Source organism: Dendrobates tinctorius, unplaced genomic scaffold, assembly GCF_039654945.1.
Source record: "Dendrobates tinctorius isolate UK_male_01 unplaced genomic scaffold, ASM3965494v1 ptg000011l, whole genome shotgun sequence".
Classification (NCBI taxonomy): domain Eukaryota; kingdom Metazoa; phylum Chordata; class Amphibia; order Anura; family Dendrobatidae; genus Dendrobates; species Dendrobates tinctorius.
In genome coordinates, this window is record NW_027361679.1 from 101,530,710 (window position 1) to 101,547,952 (window position 17,243).

General features: G+C 40.4%; 1 protein-coding gene across 17 annotated transcripts in view; it reads left to right on the top strand.

The window, feature by feature from the left end:
- ADGRL3 (adhesion G protein-coupled receptor L3) overlaps positions 1 to 17,243 on the top strand; it is a 948,965-nt gene that overhangs the window by 895,186 nt on the left and 36,536 nt on the right. For 2 of the 17 annotated variants that reach the window (XR_012220289.1, XR_012220304.1), the window contains 2 exons: positions 4,124 to 4,217; positions 5,469 to 5,605. The exons of 13 other annotated variants lie outside the window; for them this stretch is intronic. Coding sequence is in view for 1 of the 4 variants with exons in the window: in XM_073545426.1 (XP_073401527.1) it covers positions 4,124 to 4,173 (50 nt within the window). In the remaining 3 variants the exon portion in view is untranslated. Of the gene's footprint in view, positions 1 to 4,123; positions 4,494 to 5,468; positions 5,606 to 17,243 lie in introns of those variants that run through there. 2 more of the 17 variants (XR_012220303.1, XM_073545426.1) reach the window with 2 other exon arrangements.

Genomic DNA, 17,243 nt, shown 5'->3' on the forward strand with positions numbered 1-17,243 from the left:
GTGCATATATATGTGATTCTTCAGATGTTGTATTAGTCAATGCCTGATGAAGAGACCTGAGTAGTCTCGAAAGCTTGCAATATGTTACCATCTTTTCAGTTAGCCATTAAAGGGTATCAACCAGTGAGGACTCTCAATTCTGAATATTTTTCTGAACATTTACAAGAAACTATCACCAGCTAGAATTGCCAGTGGGGGGAAAGAATATAAAGCTGCACCCAAAAGGTGATAGGGCAGACAAATGAAAAACACCTGTCTTATGCTAAACAGAGTGCAGCCAGAATATCAGAATCTAAACACCAGGAGAGAAGCCAACCACAAAGCATAGGCTCAAGGGTTCGAACCCAGGAGCATGACAAGTCGACTGCAATTCAAAGTGTCGGGGTGTACTTACAGCCGCTGTTTACAGTGTTGTGAGCTGTAACTATAGCTATGACTGGATGACAGAAAGCCAGTGGCTCGCAGAAAGAATTAAGTTAATTTTCTCCTGGGTGCCACACATACAGTATGGTAATCGAACACCTTTCTAACTCTAGTAACCTGTAGATTTACCCTATACGTGTATCTACAGGTTAATAGTGTTATTCAACATAACAGATTACTTTCATGTAAAGGTGATAATGTCTTTCCCCTTTAGAAAGAGACTTACATTGTCTTTTGTCACTATATGTCTGTTGAATTGTAGGTTGGTATCCAGTAAAGGACATGTTGGGGTAAGTCTGGGAGAGCAAACAAAGGAACTCCGTAACTTTGGTAGTTAGTCCAGATGCTTGGAAATGGTAGATGTTCCATCATTGAGAGCTATTGGGAAAAAAAGATATCCTCTTTGGTATGAAATGTCGGCTTCCCCTAGCTTGTGTATAAGGTAATTCAGAGTGCAGAAAACAACTAGGATGTGCCTGGAGATGATGGAAAAGAGGAGTGTGTTTTAAGTCCATTGCACCCGTTATTCCATTCATGTCATGACAGCATTTTTAGCTTTGCAGGAGTAAAGTGGACAATCCTTTCTGATAAAGGGGTTGTCCAGCCACTCCTATTTCAAGGCTGTCCGGACACTCTTCCACTCCTCCGGTCTGTGAACTTCTTGTTTGGTCCACTGGTGACTGCTGTAAGATTCTGAGTATTAAAAAAAAAAGTTTATTGTTCGCATGGGCAGCTCTTTGTTAGTGTTCATGGCTCAAAAATCTGGTCTGGACACTTTAGCATTTGAGCATTACTGCTTCTAATGTTCATCATGACAGTTTTAGGCAGGCTGTGCAAGCAAAGGTTTCCTCCACTATGTTTTTTTTCAAGTTCGCCTGGCAAGACGGGAGTGGATATAATTTAATGGAGTGATATTGTTTATTAATATTTTTTAAAATTCACTGTGTGATAAAGAACTATAACTGATTTTTTTTATGCCACAGCCATGTGAGGGCCTGTTGTGCTTTTTTGGGGGTTCAGATGATTTTCAGAAAAACGTTTAGTACTTTTTCATTTTTTTAAACAGTGTATAAAACTGGCTATTTAACTTTGTTCTACATATTAATACACTTAGTATCACAATACCAAAAAAATATTTTTTTTGTGTAATAAAATCTATTTATAATCATTTGTTTTGTATTCCCATATTGTGAATACAGTAAAAAAAAATATATTTTTCATCAACAGAGCTGTGCAAAGGATTGTTTTTTGCAGGATGAGTTTACTTTTTGGGGTACAGGTCATTTTTTGATTGCTTTTTATTCTATTTTGTGGTAGGTGGATGAATATAAACTAATCTTAGCTTTATTTTTTTCATGCTGTTCACCATGTAGCATAAATAACATGACATTTTTATAGCTGGCCTGTTATTATTTCTTTGTTCTTTCTTTAACATTGTATTCACATCAGGGTCCATCTTGTCAATCTCCCAGTATATCTTCAATATCCTTATCAATTCATCATATTGATTGTCAAAGGTCCCAATCAATCCTACCATACCATCATTTTGTTTTGGCTTTGAAACGAAGAGAATTGATCGATTTGCTGCCCTTCCATGATAATATACTAGGTCAGGGATCAGAGTTGGAGATCCTCATTTCTTAAACCTAACCGCGAATTTCTTTTGTCTTCCCTCAAAGTCCTCTGTTTATGAACAGTTGTGTCTAAAGGCTCCGTCACCCATAGCGATCTCGCTAGCGAGATCGCTGATTTTGTGACGCCACAGCGATCTCGCCAGCGAGATCGCTGTGTGTGACGGGGATCAGAGACCGGCCCCCCTGCCGGGTATCGCTGATCGTGCTCGATCGGCCTGGGCCATTTTTTGTTCGCTGGTCTCCCGCTGGCCGCTGTGTGTGACGGGGATCAGCAACCGGCCCCCCTGCCGGGTATCGCTGATCGTGCTTGATCGGCCTGGGCCATTTTTTGATCGCTGGCGCTGGTTTCTAATGCTCCTGGATACCCGCTGTTTACCTTGGAAACCGGCGTACATGCTGGTTTCCAAGGTAAATAGTGGGTATCCAGGAACCACGTGGCTCTTAGATACCCAATGTTTACCTTGGAAACCAGCGTGTACGCCGGTTTCCAAGGTAAACATCGGGTATCCAAGAGCCGCGGCTCCTGGATACCCGATGTTTACATTAGAAACCAGCTTGCTCGCTGGTCCTGATCACTGGAGGGGCTGTCTATGTGACCACTCACCAGCGATCAGCCTAACGATGTCCCAGCGATCCCATCCATGTCGGATCGTTGGTTGGATCTCTGGGACATCGTTATGTGTAATGGGGGCTTAAAACTCAGGAACTGTCCTTTTGGTATTCAAATTTTTAATGCTTTAGGACTTTGACTACTCCATGCCATTTGTTGATCTTGGTTTTCTATAAATTGTGGATGAGAGATAACCTGTATCATTGATTACAATATGAATATCCAAATATGGTATTTCATGTATATCAATTATAGCAGTCAATGTAAGGGTAATATCATTAATGTTTAAAGAGGAAACAAATGCTTCAAACAATTGTTCTATTCCTGTCGATAATGTCAGCACATTATCCATAAATTGAAGTCAAACGGTAATCTGTGATGTTCATTTTTCATTGGCCTCATTTTTCATTGTTTTCTCACATCAGCCCAGGAAGAGATTAGCATACGTAGGGGCACAGGGGCTCCCCATGGCTGTCCACCTGAGCTGGTGGAAGTACTAGTCATTAAACAGAAAATAATTTTATAATATGTCTAAGACAAAGATGTTGTGTCTCTGTAGATTTGTTCCTCTAGCATACAAAAAATACATAACAGCCATTCAATCTACCTCATGTGGTATTGAGCTATACAAGGCCTCTACATCTTAACTGATCAAAAAACACACCAGACCCCACGTGGATATCTTCAAGTCTCCTCAAAACATCCATTGTGTCCTGAATATATGAGGAAAGGGCTAATATTAAAAATGCACTGAATAAATATATATACTAATGCCCTGTGTTATACTCCCAATCTAACATAAGCCAGCATAAGGAGTTTATAAATGCATCGTGTCCGTGCCGCTGACACATCTCATATTGTGACCGTCAGAGTCAGCATCACACGCTCTGGTGCCAAAAGCATAAATAATAACACAGTCTCCTGATGTGCCCTGCTATTACACTGGGCGAAACATGTTCAAGCTTATGTTAGGCAGGGGACATGAGAAGATATATTGTGATATTGAACAATGAATGTCAGCTAAGCATGCCTTGATGATGAATTGAGCACTAGTGAGATCCCCCAGGACAATATGAGATTTTAGGCAAGAATTTACAAGATATTGTCTTCTCATTATTATTATTATCTAGCAATTATCAATTCCTCAATACGGTTATGTAGAGGGTAGGTGACCTTCTAGAAACTATATCTTAATTAGAATTTTTTATCATATGATGCTACATAGATGTGCACCTAACATGGTGGAAATGTAAATAGACACATTTAATGTATTATAATAAATGTTACATTTTATCTCATTAATCCACTCAGGTCAGTTTGTAATTTAGTGCATTTAGATATATTGTGGGTTTGCATACTGTGATATTTATCTTCTTGCGGCTTCCCCTGTGGACTAACAATGTGGGTTTTTGTTTAAGAAGATGCTCATCTCTGCTTGTGATTCCTTCACGTCTAGGTCTTCTATGCCGGTTTCGTCGCATCCCGGCCCCTTGTGACATTTCATGAAAACTGCATTGTCCATGGCACTGATGAAGATAAATGAAATAGAGGTGAGATGCACTTGGCTATCTCCATCAGTCCCATAGACTTTGGATGGTCAAACTCTAAAAACTTTATCTTCTTACCACCGCAATGAAGTAGAGTGGGGGCACGGACCTCCATGTTAGTAATTCCTGGGAGTCATGTGCATAGGTGATAAATGTGGATTGTAAGACAGCACATTCATTTATATTCTAGGGAGAACTATTACTAATACTGTTAAATTTGCTCTCAAAGACTTGTAGTAAAAATACCATCATACAAAGAACAACAGGACAGATATCAAAATTTAAAACAAACAAGGAAATTAATAAATAGCCTAAACTGAAACAAAAAATGTAGTTGCATATAAACTCATTATCCAGGTTTTCACAACTTTTACATTTTCTTCCGTAGAGGTCAGTAGCAAATAATAGCATTTAATAAAACATGTTTATTCTCTTTATTTAAATTTAGCATAATTTTTGATTCTCCCAGTGTGCCTACACAAGTTTGTGCTGTTAAAAAGATAATTAGAATTATACATGGACTGGAGCAGTAATTCCCTTCCACTTAAAACATGGTTATTCACTGCCCTCTAGCAACCTTCTAGCACATTATACCTTGTACCCCAGAACCAATTCTTGCAGGTTCTACAGTTACGGTGTACTGACCAGAAAAACTAAAGCCTCTATATTGTGCACTTCTTGGACTGATCTTCTCCATCAGCAACTTCCTCTAGTGGTCGTATCAGGTGCCAGATTATAACCACTTTGATCCTGGCTGTCTCCAAATGATTTGTGATTATATTTAGGCCCTAATCTGCAATTTCATCTGCATGGGGCCTAGTTTAGTTGGCTTGTCAACCCAAACCATGCCATTTCCTGGCAAATCCTGATGCACAACTTCATCTGCTAAGTGCTGCTGCATCACTCCTCCCATAGGCGGACTCCTTCAATACTGAAACTGCTCTAGGTGTAGTGGTCTCATGATGGAAACAGAGGGCCTGCACCCACAATACAATTATATCATCACCTCAAGTCCCCAAGGGATGCAGCTATCAGACTTAATTGCTGACCTTCATATGTCCCTGTATGTCTCTACAATAAGGATTACTGCTAAGTGATTTTTTTCTGACGTCAGAGACTACAGACCCACTTCATTGTGTCCAAGAAAAAGTCCATCACAGTGCAAGGCATAGCAGATATATTTTTGGGCCTCCACATCTAAAGTCCACTTTATTGTACTCAGAGGCCCTCCTAACAATTCCCACTTGTCCGCAGGTACCAGCACAATTCTAAAAGAGGCATTGTCTGAAGTTTTCTTGGATGCTTCTCACAGTCTACACCATTTAAAAACATGATTAAAGAGTATGAAGATGCTGAAGACTGGGTGACCCAACCACCTATTCACAAATCAGGTAAACCAGAGGGGACCTGCCCCACATTTTAGGACTTTGTGCAAAGCTCACCAAGCTAAAATACCCTACTTTTAAATATCTCCATCTAAAATGAAACATTCTTCAACCAAGTGTGACAAACCTCACCATTAACCAAAACTGATAGTTCCACTAAATCACTTGATGAAGTCTACCCCAATTTATATAAACTAAAAAAGCCTACAGTATACAGTCTATGAAAGTAGACTTTCACCTCAAAACTATATTATTACAAGTTAAATGTCATGAGGGAAACTCACTCTATAGAGGACCTGTCACCAGATCAAAAGTGGACAGTTTTTGATCTTATTTTATTATTTCTTCTTATAGGGTTTCAGAGATATTGACCTCTTTATGTAGTGCTACTTTTTATGGTCTGTACTAAGGGTACTTGCTTACAGAGTAATAATGCAGAGCAGACTAATGACACAACCCCAGAGAATCCTGTGAGCAGTACTCCCTTAGTAAAGACCATAAAATTTCAGGAACCATATGGTGGATTTCTAAAGAAGAAACAAACAAAGAAATCAAAATACTCAAGCAGCGGTATTAGAATAAGAGGAAAAACTGGATACTTTTAACCTGGTTACAGGTTCTCTTAAAACAGACTTTCCCTAGTAAACAAAGTCCTCCTGCAATCATGGTCAAAAGCTTAAGAACTTATGCACACATCCTTGCCAGTCAGTCCAAGCACAGACCGCAATGCATGGACTGTCAGCAGGTCTCTCTATCCAAGCAAGACAGCTTTGTATATATCCATAAAGCTGTGATGCTCAGGTCGGGAGAGACGCAGCTAGTCCATATATTGCAATCCGTGCTCAGAGCGATTTACATGGACGTCTGAATAAGCCCTAATGAGAAAAAAGGCACCTTCTTCTATAGCGACTAAAGGACCCTCAGCTCAATCCAGTATTGAAATATTTATTAAAACATGCTTCACAACCCTACTATTGCAACTACAAAAATAGTTCTAGACTGTGGTATTATGCCCTTACTCATGATTCAGAAGACTCTGTAGAAATTCTAGTTAGGAAGATTTAGATATCGTACAAAAACACCTCCCAGTCTCAAGAACCTTCTTGTAGAGTATTTACTCCATCGCAATGGAATCAATCTTGAAAATTTACACTTTTTTAGACAATTGGAAAGCAGGGTGAAAGTCTTAGAAACCCTGACCACTGCCAAAAATGAACATGGACTGAGAAAACTCTAAAAACTTACAATCAAAAGAGAAGCCCATTTGAACAACTTATGTACCTTTCTGGAAGATTATAAAAGCTGCACTAGGTGCAACAATGTCAGAAACAAAGGTCTATCTAAGTCAATATCCAAAGGTGTACTCCCTCTTCTATGGAAAGATACATTCACAAAGTCACTCTACAAGATGACCCACAGAACTGAAAATTGAGAGGGCATACAAAGCTTTATGTATATATATAGAAGATTAATGGACAAGCTTTGCTTTTCCTCTTACCAACGAGGATTCAGGTAAGGCTATGGAATCTAGGCAATTTCCAGTAGCCCAATAATGTCGTGGTCCCAGCAGTCAGATACCCACCAAAGTTATCACCTATCCTATTAGCATATGATAATGTCCTAATACCAAAATACCTCTTTTAGGCTATGTGCCCACGTAGCGTTTTAAACCGGACACTCAAAACCGGACTCCTTCCCAGAAAACGCGCGTTTTTTTCCGCAAGATTTTACCGCGATTATATTCCCGTTTTTGCCGCGATTTTCACGTGCAAAATTCAAGCACTTTCCAAGCGATTTGAAGCATCGCTTGGAAAGTGATTGACAGGTTGGTCACACTCGTCAAACATAGCGTTTGAAAAGTGTGACCAGCTTTTTACTATTGAGGCTGCCTATGCGGCATCAATAGTAAAAGATAGAATGTTAAAAATGATAAAAAAATAAAAAATCGGGGTATATTTACCTTCCGATGTCCCGCGCAGCCTCAGCGACGCTCCCGTTCCCAGCGATGCCTTGCGAGACCTGTGATGACGTTGGTCTCGCGTTGCTATAGTGATCTGACGAGACCACTAGAGTAACGCGAGACTACGTCATCACAGGTCCTTGCCGCAAGGCATTACTGGGAACACTGAGGTCTGGCAAGGCTGCGCGTGATGCCGGAAGGTAAATATACCCTGATTTTTTATTTTTTATTCTTTTTTTTACAGGGGTATGGTACCCAGGGCCTGGAGGACCGTCTCCTCTCCTCCACACCGTGGGTACCATCCGCACATGAGACGCTTAACTTTGCGCATGGTGGGCATAGCCACATGCGGGAAATAAGCGGTTCTCTTGCATTCCTATGGGTGCGGAATCGGATTCCGCAAAAAGAATGAGCATGCTGCGTTTTTTTCAGCGATGAAATTCCGCCGCTGAAAAAAGCGCAGCATTAGCACAGCATGTGCGGAATGCCATAGAAATGCATGGGGTGCGTTCTGTACGAGTTTTTTAAATGTTTTTGCAGCGTTTTCGCGCCGAAAATCGCGGCAAAAACGCTTAAAAATCGCATCGTGGGCACACAGCCTTATAGTTTATATAACATTTAGGCCTTTTGGTCTTAGGTAACTGATCTCATTTAGTGGTAGTCTTGTGATACCAACTAACCCAAATGTTTTAAATGCCCATTTAGATGAAGTCCAATTGCAACATCATATCTTTATCTTGATACATAAAACCCTCAAGAAAATGTTTTTGTCAACCACACAACCAATCTAGGTGCAGCTATGAAATAAATAACAGTCATTTAGTCTTTAAATACCATAGAATCTCATGTACATTTCTTAATCCATTATTAAAAATTATCTTTTTAGGTTATTTAAGATGATTCAGTTTACGTATAATTCCAATCTTCTGTACACCCTGTCCCCCGGGATCAAGAGCCCACAGACATGCAATTAAAAAATAAAGAGCTTTCTAACCTCACTATGTTATACTCACAAACACAGTGTCTGCAAGTCAGCATTTCATATGTTGAAGTCAACAGTTGGTATGTTATTTTTCAAAATGCAATTTATCCTATCCCACAAATGGAACCAAGAAAACAAAATAACACAATACTGATTTTATCAATAAAACTTGTTCCAAATTGGTTCAATTTAGACTCACAAAAGTAGACTTCAAAAAGATTATCCATCTTCTAAAAAGCACATGGCAAAGAAACAGTTCAACATACAGTGGCATGTAAAAGTTTGGGCACCTCTGGTCAAATTGATTGTCATTGTGAACAGTTAAGCAGGTTGAAGATGAAATGATCTCTAAAAGGGGCTAAAGGTAAAGATGTCACATTTCCTTTGTATTTTATGCAAAATATTATAATTTTTTACATTTTAAAAATTATAAAAAAGAAAATGGGCCGATGCAAAAATTGTGGGCATCCTTAAAGATTTGTGTGCTTTGATAAATTTTACCAAGGTTTCAGAGCTTAATTAGCCTGGGGGTTAGGGTTATGTCTTCTTCACTATCATCGCTAGGAGAGGCCAGGTGATGCAAATTTCCCAGCTTTATAAAAACCAAGCCTCCTCTAACTTTGTGCCAAAAATAGCCATGGGTTCTTCTAAGCAGCTGCCTAGCACTCTGAAAATGAAAATAGTGGAGGACCACAAAGCAGTAGAAGGCTATAAGAAGGTAGCAAAGTGTTTTCAAGTTGAGCTTTGCTCAGTTAGAATTTAATTAAGAAATGGAAGTTAAAAGCAACAGTGGAGGTCAAGATAAGGTCTGGAAGACCAAGCATAATTTCAGTGAGAGCTGCTTGTATGATTTCTAAATAGGCAAATCAGAACCCCCACTTGACTGCTAAAGACTTTCAGAAAGATTTAGCAGACTCTGGAGTTAAAGTAAATTGTTATACTGTTCAGAGACACCTTCACAAATACGGCCTTCATGGAAGAGTCATCAGTAGAAAGCCTATTCTGCATCCTCACCATAAATTTCAGCATCAAAAGTATGCAAAAGAACATCTAAGCAAGCCTGATGCATTTTGGAAACAAGTCTTGTGGACGGATAAGGTTAAAATATAATTTTTTTTCCACAATATTCAACGGTATCTGTGGAGAAAAGGAGCACAGAATTTCAGGAAAAGAACATCTCGACAACCATTAAGCATGGTGATGGATCAATCATGCTTTGGGGTTGTGTTACAGCCAATGGCACAGGAACATTGCACAAATAGAGGGAAGAATGGATTCAATTAAATTTCAACAAATTCTTGATGCAAACATAACAACATCTGTGAAAAATCTGATGTTGAAACGAGGATGGCTTCTACAAATGGATAATGATCCTAAACACACGTAAAAATCCACCTCAGAACGTGCAAGCTAAAGGTTTTACAATGGCCCTCACAGTCGTCAGATCTGAATATCATTGAAAATCTATAGCTAGACCTCAAAGTAGCAGTGCATGCAAGACAACCCAGGAATCTCATAGAACTGGAAACATTTTCCGAGGAAGAATGGATGAAAATCCCTCAAACAAGAATTGAAAGACTGGCTACAAAAAGCATTTACAAGCTGTGATACTTGCAAAATGGGATGTTACTAGGTACTAACCATGCAGGGTGCCCAAACTTTTCATCAACTCATTTTTTGTTTTAATTTTTAAAATGCAAAATATGACAATATATTTTTTTTTGCCTAAAATACAAAGAAAATGTGTCATCTTTAACTTTAGCCCTTTTAGAGACCATTTAATCTTCAACTTTTTTGACTGTTCACAATAGCCGTAATTTTGACCAGGGTTGCATAAACTTTTACATGCCACTCTAGATCTTACCAGCATCAACTTCCTATGTGGCATAGTCCATGATGCCACTGGAATTAATTTACACAGCATCCTCCTGTTAGGCGTCGGATTTCTGCATTTCTCTGCAGGGATCCAGACCCTCACATTCTGCAGTCTCCTGTTGTTTATCTACTGCAGAGGAGATTGCAGAGGAGATTGCCTTGCAGCAAATCTCTCCTGAGGCTAAGTCCTTCTGTCCTCCTACTGAGCATGCTCATGGGACGATCTCCCATTGGAGTTCGGGAGTCATGTGCTCAGGTCCCGCTCCAGATCTCATTGGTCCATCTCAGAGATCTGGAAGCTTGCGAAAGGTCCCGGCTGCTATAAAAGGCGTGCATGGCTATTCCGCCATGCGCTAGTATAGACTTACTTGCTGCTGTGTGTATGAGGACGGATGTATGATTCTGGTGAATGACTCATTATAAAACCCCTTCCCTCTGATATTACGTATGTGGTTAGGGACTGAGTTTAGAATCAGCACCAGCGCTCCTCTGCTGCAACATCCACAGCTGCTAGCGTCCGACATTGCGCTTGCGCCTTAGCCTTGTCGTTTAGCGGCAGTGTCCACACCGCGCTGCTGTAGTAGCCCCCTTTGCATTTGCAGTTGCGACGCTGCGCAGACGGTAGGTCTAGACGGACGTAGTGCCGCCGTCTTGGGTTACTCCTGTGACCTGATACCGTGTGTGCGTTTGTACTGAGTACTGTGACTTCTACAGGCTCAGTCCTTTGTATTTGTACTTGTTTGGCATCTCTGTGAATTAACTGAGATTGCTCTGCGCACCTGGGTGAAGATTAACCCTGTGCCCATTTCCGCCATATTGCTCCTGCCACCACTTAGCAGCGGTTATATCACCTACTGCACGGTGGACCCCGACCGGCGAACGCACTTTATTATTATTTTTATTTAAGCGCGTTCCGCCGTTCCTAACATTATACTAACGCCAGGGTCTGGCTAGTGATGGCAGAACAGCAGCAACTGTTACAGTGTATTCAGCAGCTTGAGGGCCGGCTGGCCACTCTTGAGAGGGTTCTCTCAGCTGCACAATCCACCGAAGCTGCTGTAAAGGCAATCACAGACGTGGTTTCCCGTATGTCCACGTCCTCCCTCACGCCTCCTGTTGCCCGATAAATTTTTTGGCGATGGCACCTCCGGTAGGGGTTTCATCAGCCAGTGCTCTATTCAGTTGGTGCTACTGATCTTGGCGGATCTTGACGGATGGTAATCCGTTGGATCCGTTTTTTTTACGGATCCGCAAAAATTTTGCGTCCGCAGGCATGAACGGAAGAACACTGAAACATTTTTTTGCTGGCCAGATCCGCTTTTGTACACTGCGCATGCCCGGAAGGATTGCCTCTGCCGGAAATTTAACCCTAAATGCCAGGTCTGGCAGCTGAAAAAAATTCTCTCACTCTCTCTCCGGGCTCCTATAAATTTCTACCTTCCCTGGATCCGTCAAAGCAACGGTCCGGTAGCACACGTTGCTTTCAAAACAGTTGCGGATCCGTGTCCCACCATTTTCGCGGATTGCAACTGATGAAAAAAACGTATGTGTGAAACAGGACTAACGTGATTCAGCATGCCATATCTCACCTTGCCATTTAGTGGCGGTGAAATTGTTTAGGTGCAGTGCTGTTGCACAGTAAAAACAAATATTTTTTGCATTTGCTAACGTGATTCAGCACGCAATATCTCACCTTGTCATTTAGTGGTGGTAAAATTCATCTTTCTGTACAGCTGTTGCAGAATAGAAAAAAACTTTTTTTCTCTATTGCTAAATGTGATACAGCACACCATATGCCACCTTGTTATTTAGTGGCTGTGAAATTTTTCTGTGTGCAGAGCTGTTGCACAGCAATAAAAAATATTTTTTATGTGACAAATGTGATACAGCAGGCTAGATCAGAGTTTGAAATTGTTTGGAGCATAGGTTATAAAGGCCTTATCCACACTAAAAAAGTACTTCTCTTACTAACGTGATACAGTAGGGGAGATGTCACTTTGAAATTGTTTGGAGCATATCTTCTTTATCATACAGGCCTCATCCACACTGAAACAATTCTTCTTTTACTAACATTATACAGTAAGGGAGATCTCATTTTTATAATTGTTTGGAGCATATCTTCTTTGTTATGCAGGCCTCATCCACACTGAAACAATTCTTTCTTCTGTGACTAACGTGATACAGTAGGGGAGATGTCACTTTGAAATTGTTTGGAGCATATCTTCTTTATCATACAGGCCTCATCCACACTGAAACAATTCTTCTTTTACTAACATTATACAGTAAGGGAGATCTCATTTTTATAATTGTTTGGAGCATATCTTCTTTGTTATGCAGGCCTCATCCACACTGAAACAATTCTTTCTTCTGTGACTAACGTGATACAGTAGGGGAGATCTCAGTTTAAAATTGTTTGGAGTATATCTTCTTTGTCATACAGGCCTCATCCACACTGAAACAATTCTTTCTTCTGTGACTAATGTGATATAGTAGGGGAAATCTCATTTTTATAATTGTTTGGACTTGGAGCATATCTTTTTTGTTATAAAGTCCTCATCCACACTGAAACAATTCTTTCTTCTTTGACTAATGTGATACAGCAGGGGAGATCTTAGTTTAAAATTGTTTGGAACATATCTTCTTTGTCATACAGGCCTTATCCACACTGAAACAATTCTTTCTTCTGTGACTAATGTGATACAGTAGGGGAGATCTCATTTTTATAATTGTTTGGAGCATATCTTCTTTGCTATAAAGGCCCATCCACACAAACAATTCTTTCTTCTGTGACTAATGTGATACAGTAGGGGAGATCTCATTTTTATAATTGTTTGGAGCATATCTTCTTTGTTATAAAGGCCCATCCACACTGAAACAATTCTTTCTTCTGTGATTAATGTGATACAGTACGGGAGATCTCATTTTTATAATTGTTTGGAGCATATTTTCTTTGTTATACAGACCTCATCCACACTGAAACAATTCTTTCTTCAGTGACTTACGTGATACAGTAGGGGAGATCTCAGTTTGAAATTGTTTGGAGCATATGTTTTATGTTATCCAGGCCTCATCCACACTGAAACAATTCTTCTGTGACTAATGTGATTCATTAGAAATCTCATTTTTCTTTTTTTTGTTATACAGGCCTCACTCACACCGAAACAATTCTTTATTCTGTGACTAAAATGTGATACAGTGGGAGAGATCTCAGTCAAAAATTGTTTGGAGTATATCTTCTTTGTCATATAGGCCTCATCCACACTGAAACAATGATTTCTTCTGTTACTAATGTAATACAGTAGAGAAGATCTCAGTTTTATAATTGTTTGGAACATATCTTTGTTATACAGGCCTCATTTACACTGAAACAATTCTTTCTTCTGTGACTAATGTGATACAGTAGGGGGGAGCTCACCTTGAAATTGTTTGGAGCATATCTACTTTCATACAGGCCTCATCCACACTGAAACAATTCTTTCTTCTGTTACTAATGTAATACAGTAGAGAAGATCTCAGTTTTATTATTGTTTGGAACATATCTTTGTTATACAGGCTTCATTTACACTGAAACAATTATTTCTTCTGTGACTAATGTAGGGGAGATCTCACCTTGAAATTGTTTGGAGCATATCTACTTTGTCATACAGGCCTCATCCACACTGAAACAAGTCTTTCTTCTGTGACTAACGCAATTCAGCATGCCATATTTCACCTTGTCATTTAGTGCCGCTGAAATTAAGCTGTGTGCAGAGCTGGTGCAGAGTAAAAAATCAAATGTTTTGCTGCTAATACTGTGCTCCTACCACACTATCAGAGCAATATGACTGGGAAAAAGCAAGTTTGTGGTGGAAGGGGGATTAGGCTTAGTGTTCAAGGTGTACATGGGGTACATGGTAATTTTAGTGAAAGCACTAGTGAACCAACAACGTCTAGTCCTATACAAACACAACTGAAAACTTCTGTTACTGGACAGGCTACTCCCTTACATTTCTTTGGCATCTGCACAGTGGTACGCCTTGTTGATGAGACCCATAATGAGCATGTGCTTGAGTGGATGGCAAGCGCAGCTTAAAGTGGCCTCTCCTCCTCTTCCTCCACCTCAACATCATACACAGTACATTTCACCGAAGTGGCACCCCAATTACCCTTGCTTCCACCACGTCATAACTCTCCAAACGCCAAACTGACTATAGGAAACCACAGATGGGTGAGTCTGAAGAGCTGTTAACATTTTCTATGCCATGGGCATTAGAATTGTACTCCAAAGATTCACAGAGTCAAGAGATGGAAATCATCTGCACTGATGCCCAACATTTTTTTAACTGGGATCTGGAGAAGAACGAAGTAGGGTCCGAGCAGCATCCTGATGAGACTCCTATATCTGAGGCTCACGCGTACTGTACTGTGATGTCAGGGAAAGAAGAGGAGGAGGAGGGTGACTTTCAGGAAGAGGAGTGGGAGGACAGAGAGGAAGACGATGAGGTTGTAGATCACACATGCTGTTAACCCAGAGGCATGCAGCTGAGTAGCTTAGCAAAGGAGGTGGAGGAGGAGGAAGTCGAGGAATTTACATTGTGGCATTCCACACAGACATGGAGTGATGCAACCACAACGAGCACTGCATCCTCAGCCCCAACTGTGGCTGTGGTCCGCAGCGTTCGAGGGTCTGCAGCTTGCAGGGGTGGCAAGGGTTGCCTAGCCTGGACCTTTTTTGACACTGCAAAGGATGAGTAAACTCACGTTATCTGCCAACTCTGCAAAAAAAAACAAACCTGAAATAAAACCAATTAAAAGATACAGCAATGGATATCGGTCATAAATAGTGATTAAATAGTGATTAAATATGTGGCAAATTAGCGTGAAATAAGAGCCAACTGGTGTATCAAAATGAATGGCAGACCATTTGGAATAATTAAAACCAAAATAAATACCCAATTAAGTAAAAAAATGCTGGAAGAACATGATGTGAATTAAAATACCTTTATTATTCGTGGTAGATAGTACAGTTGTGGCCAAAAGTATTGACACCCCTGCAATTCTGTTAGATAATACTCAGTTTCTTCCTGAAAATGATTGCAAACACAAATTCTTTGGTATTATTATCTTCATTTAATTTGTCTTAAATGAAAAAGCACAAAAGAGAATGAAGCAAAAAGCAAAACATTGATCATTTCACACAAAACTCCAAAAATGGGCCAGACACAAGTATTGGCACCCTCAGCTTAATACTTGGTTGCACAACCTTTAGCCAAAATAACTGCGACCAACCGCTTCCGGTAACCATCAATGAGTTTCTTACAATGCTCTGCTGGAATTTTAGACCATTCTTCTTTGGCAAACTGCTCCAGGTCCCTGATATTTGAAGGGTGCCTTCTCCAAACTGCCATTTTTAGATCTCTCCACAGGTGTTCTATGGGATTCAGGTCTGGACTCATTGCTGGCCACCTTAGAAGTCTCCAGTGCTTTCTCTCAAACCATCTTCTAGTGCTTTTTGAAGTGTGTTTTGGGTCATTGTCCTGCTGGAAGACCCATGACCTCTGAGGGAGACCCAGCTTTCTCACACTGGGCCCTACATTGTGCTGCAAAATTTGTTGGTAGTCTTCAGAGTTCATAATGCCATGCACACGGTCAAGCAGTCCAGTGCCAGAGGCAGCAAAGCAACCCCAAAACATCAGGGAACCTCCGCCATGTTTGACTGTAGGGACCGTGTTCTTTTCTTTGAATGCCTCTTTTTTTCTCCAGTTGATGCCTTTGCCCAAAAAGCTCTACTTTTGTCTCATCTGACAGAGAACATTCTTCCAAAACGTTTTAGGCTTTTTCAGGTAAGTTTTGGCAAATTCCAGCCTGGCTTTTTTATGTCTCGGGGTAAGAAGTGGGGTCTTCCTGGGTCTCCTACTATACAGTCCATTTTCATTCAGCCGCCGACGGATAGTACGGGTTGACACTGTTGTACCCTCGGACTGCAGGGCAGCTTGAACTTGTTTGGATGTTAGTCGAGGTTCTTTATCCAACATCCGCACAATCTTGCAGTGAAAACTCTTGTCAGTTTTTCTTTTCCGTCCACATCTAGGGAGGTTAGCCACAGTGCCATGGGCTTTAAACTTCTTGATGACACTGCGCACGATAGACACAGGAACATTCAGGTCTTTGGAGATGGACTTGTAGCCTTGAGATTGCTCATGCTTCCTCACAATTTGGTTTCTCAAGTCCTCAGACAGTTCTTTGGTCTTCTTTCTTTTCTCCATGCTCAATGTGGTACACACAAGGACACAGGACAGAGGTTGAGTCAACTTTAATCCATGTCAACTGGCTGCAAGTGTGATTTAGTTATTGCCAACACCTGTTAGGCGCCACAGGTAAGTTACAGGTGCTGTTAATTACACAAATTAGAGAAGCATCACATGATTTTTCGAACAGTGCCAATACTTTTGTCCACCCTCTTTTTTATGTTTGGTGTGGAATTATATCCAATTTGGCTTTAGGACAATTCTTTTTGTGTTTTTTCAGTTTAAACAAATTAAATTAAGATAATAATACCAAAGAATTTGTGTTTGCAATCATTTTCAAGAAGAAACTGAGTATTATCTGACAGAATTGCAGGGGTGTCAATACTTTTGGCCACAACTGTACTATACGTACAGAAGTGCCCACACTAAAAATAACATATCAATGATCATAATCTCATTAAAAAATTAAAATTACATATAACATCACCACCTCATAAAGAAATAGTACATTGCTTAATATATATTGACCCCTTCCCGACCTATGACGCCTACGTAGGCGTCATGAAAAGTTGTGCCCAAACGACCCATGACGCCCCCGTA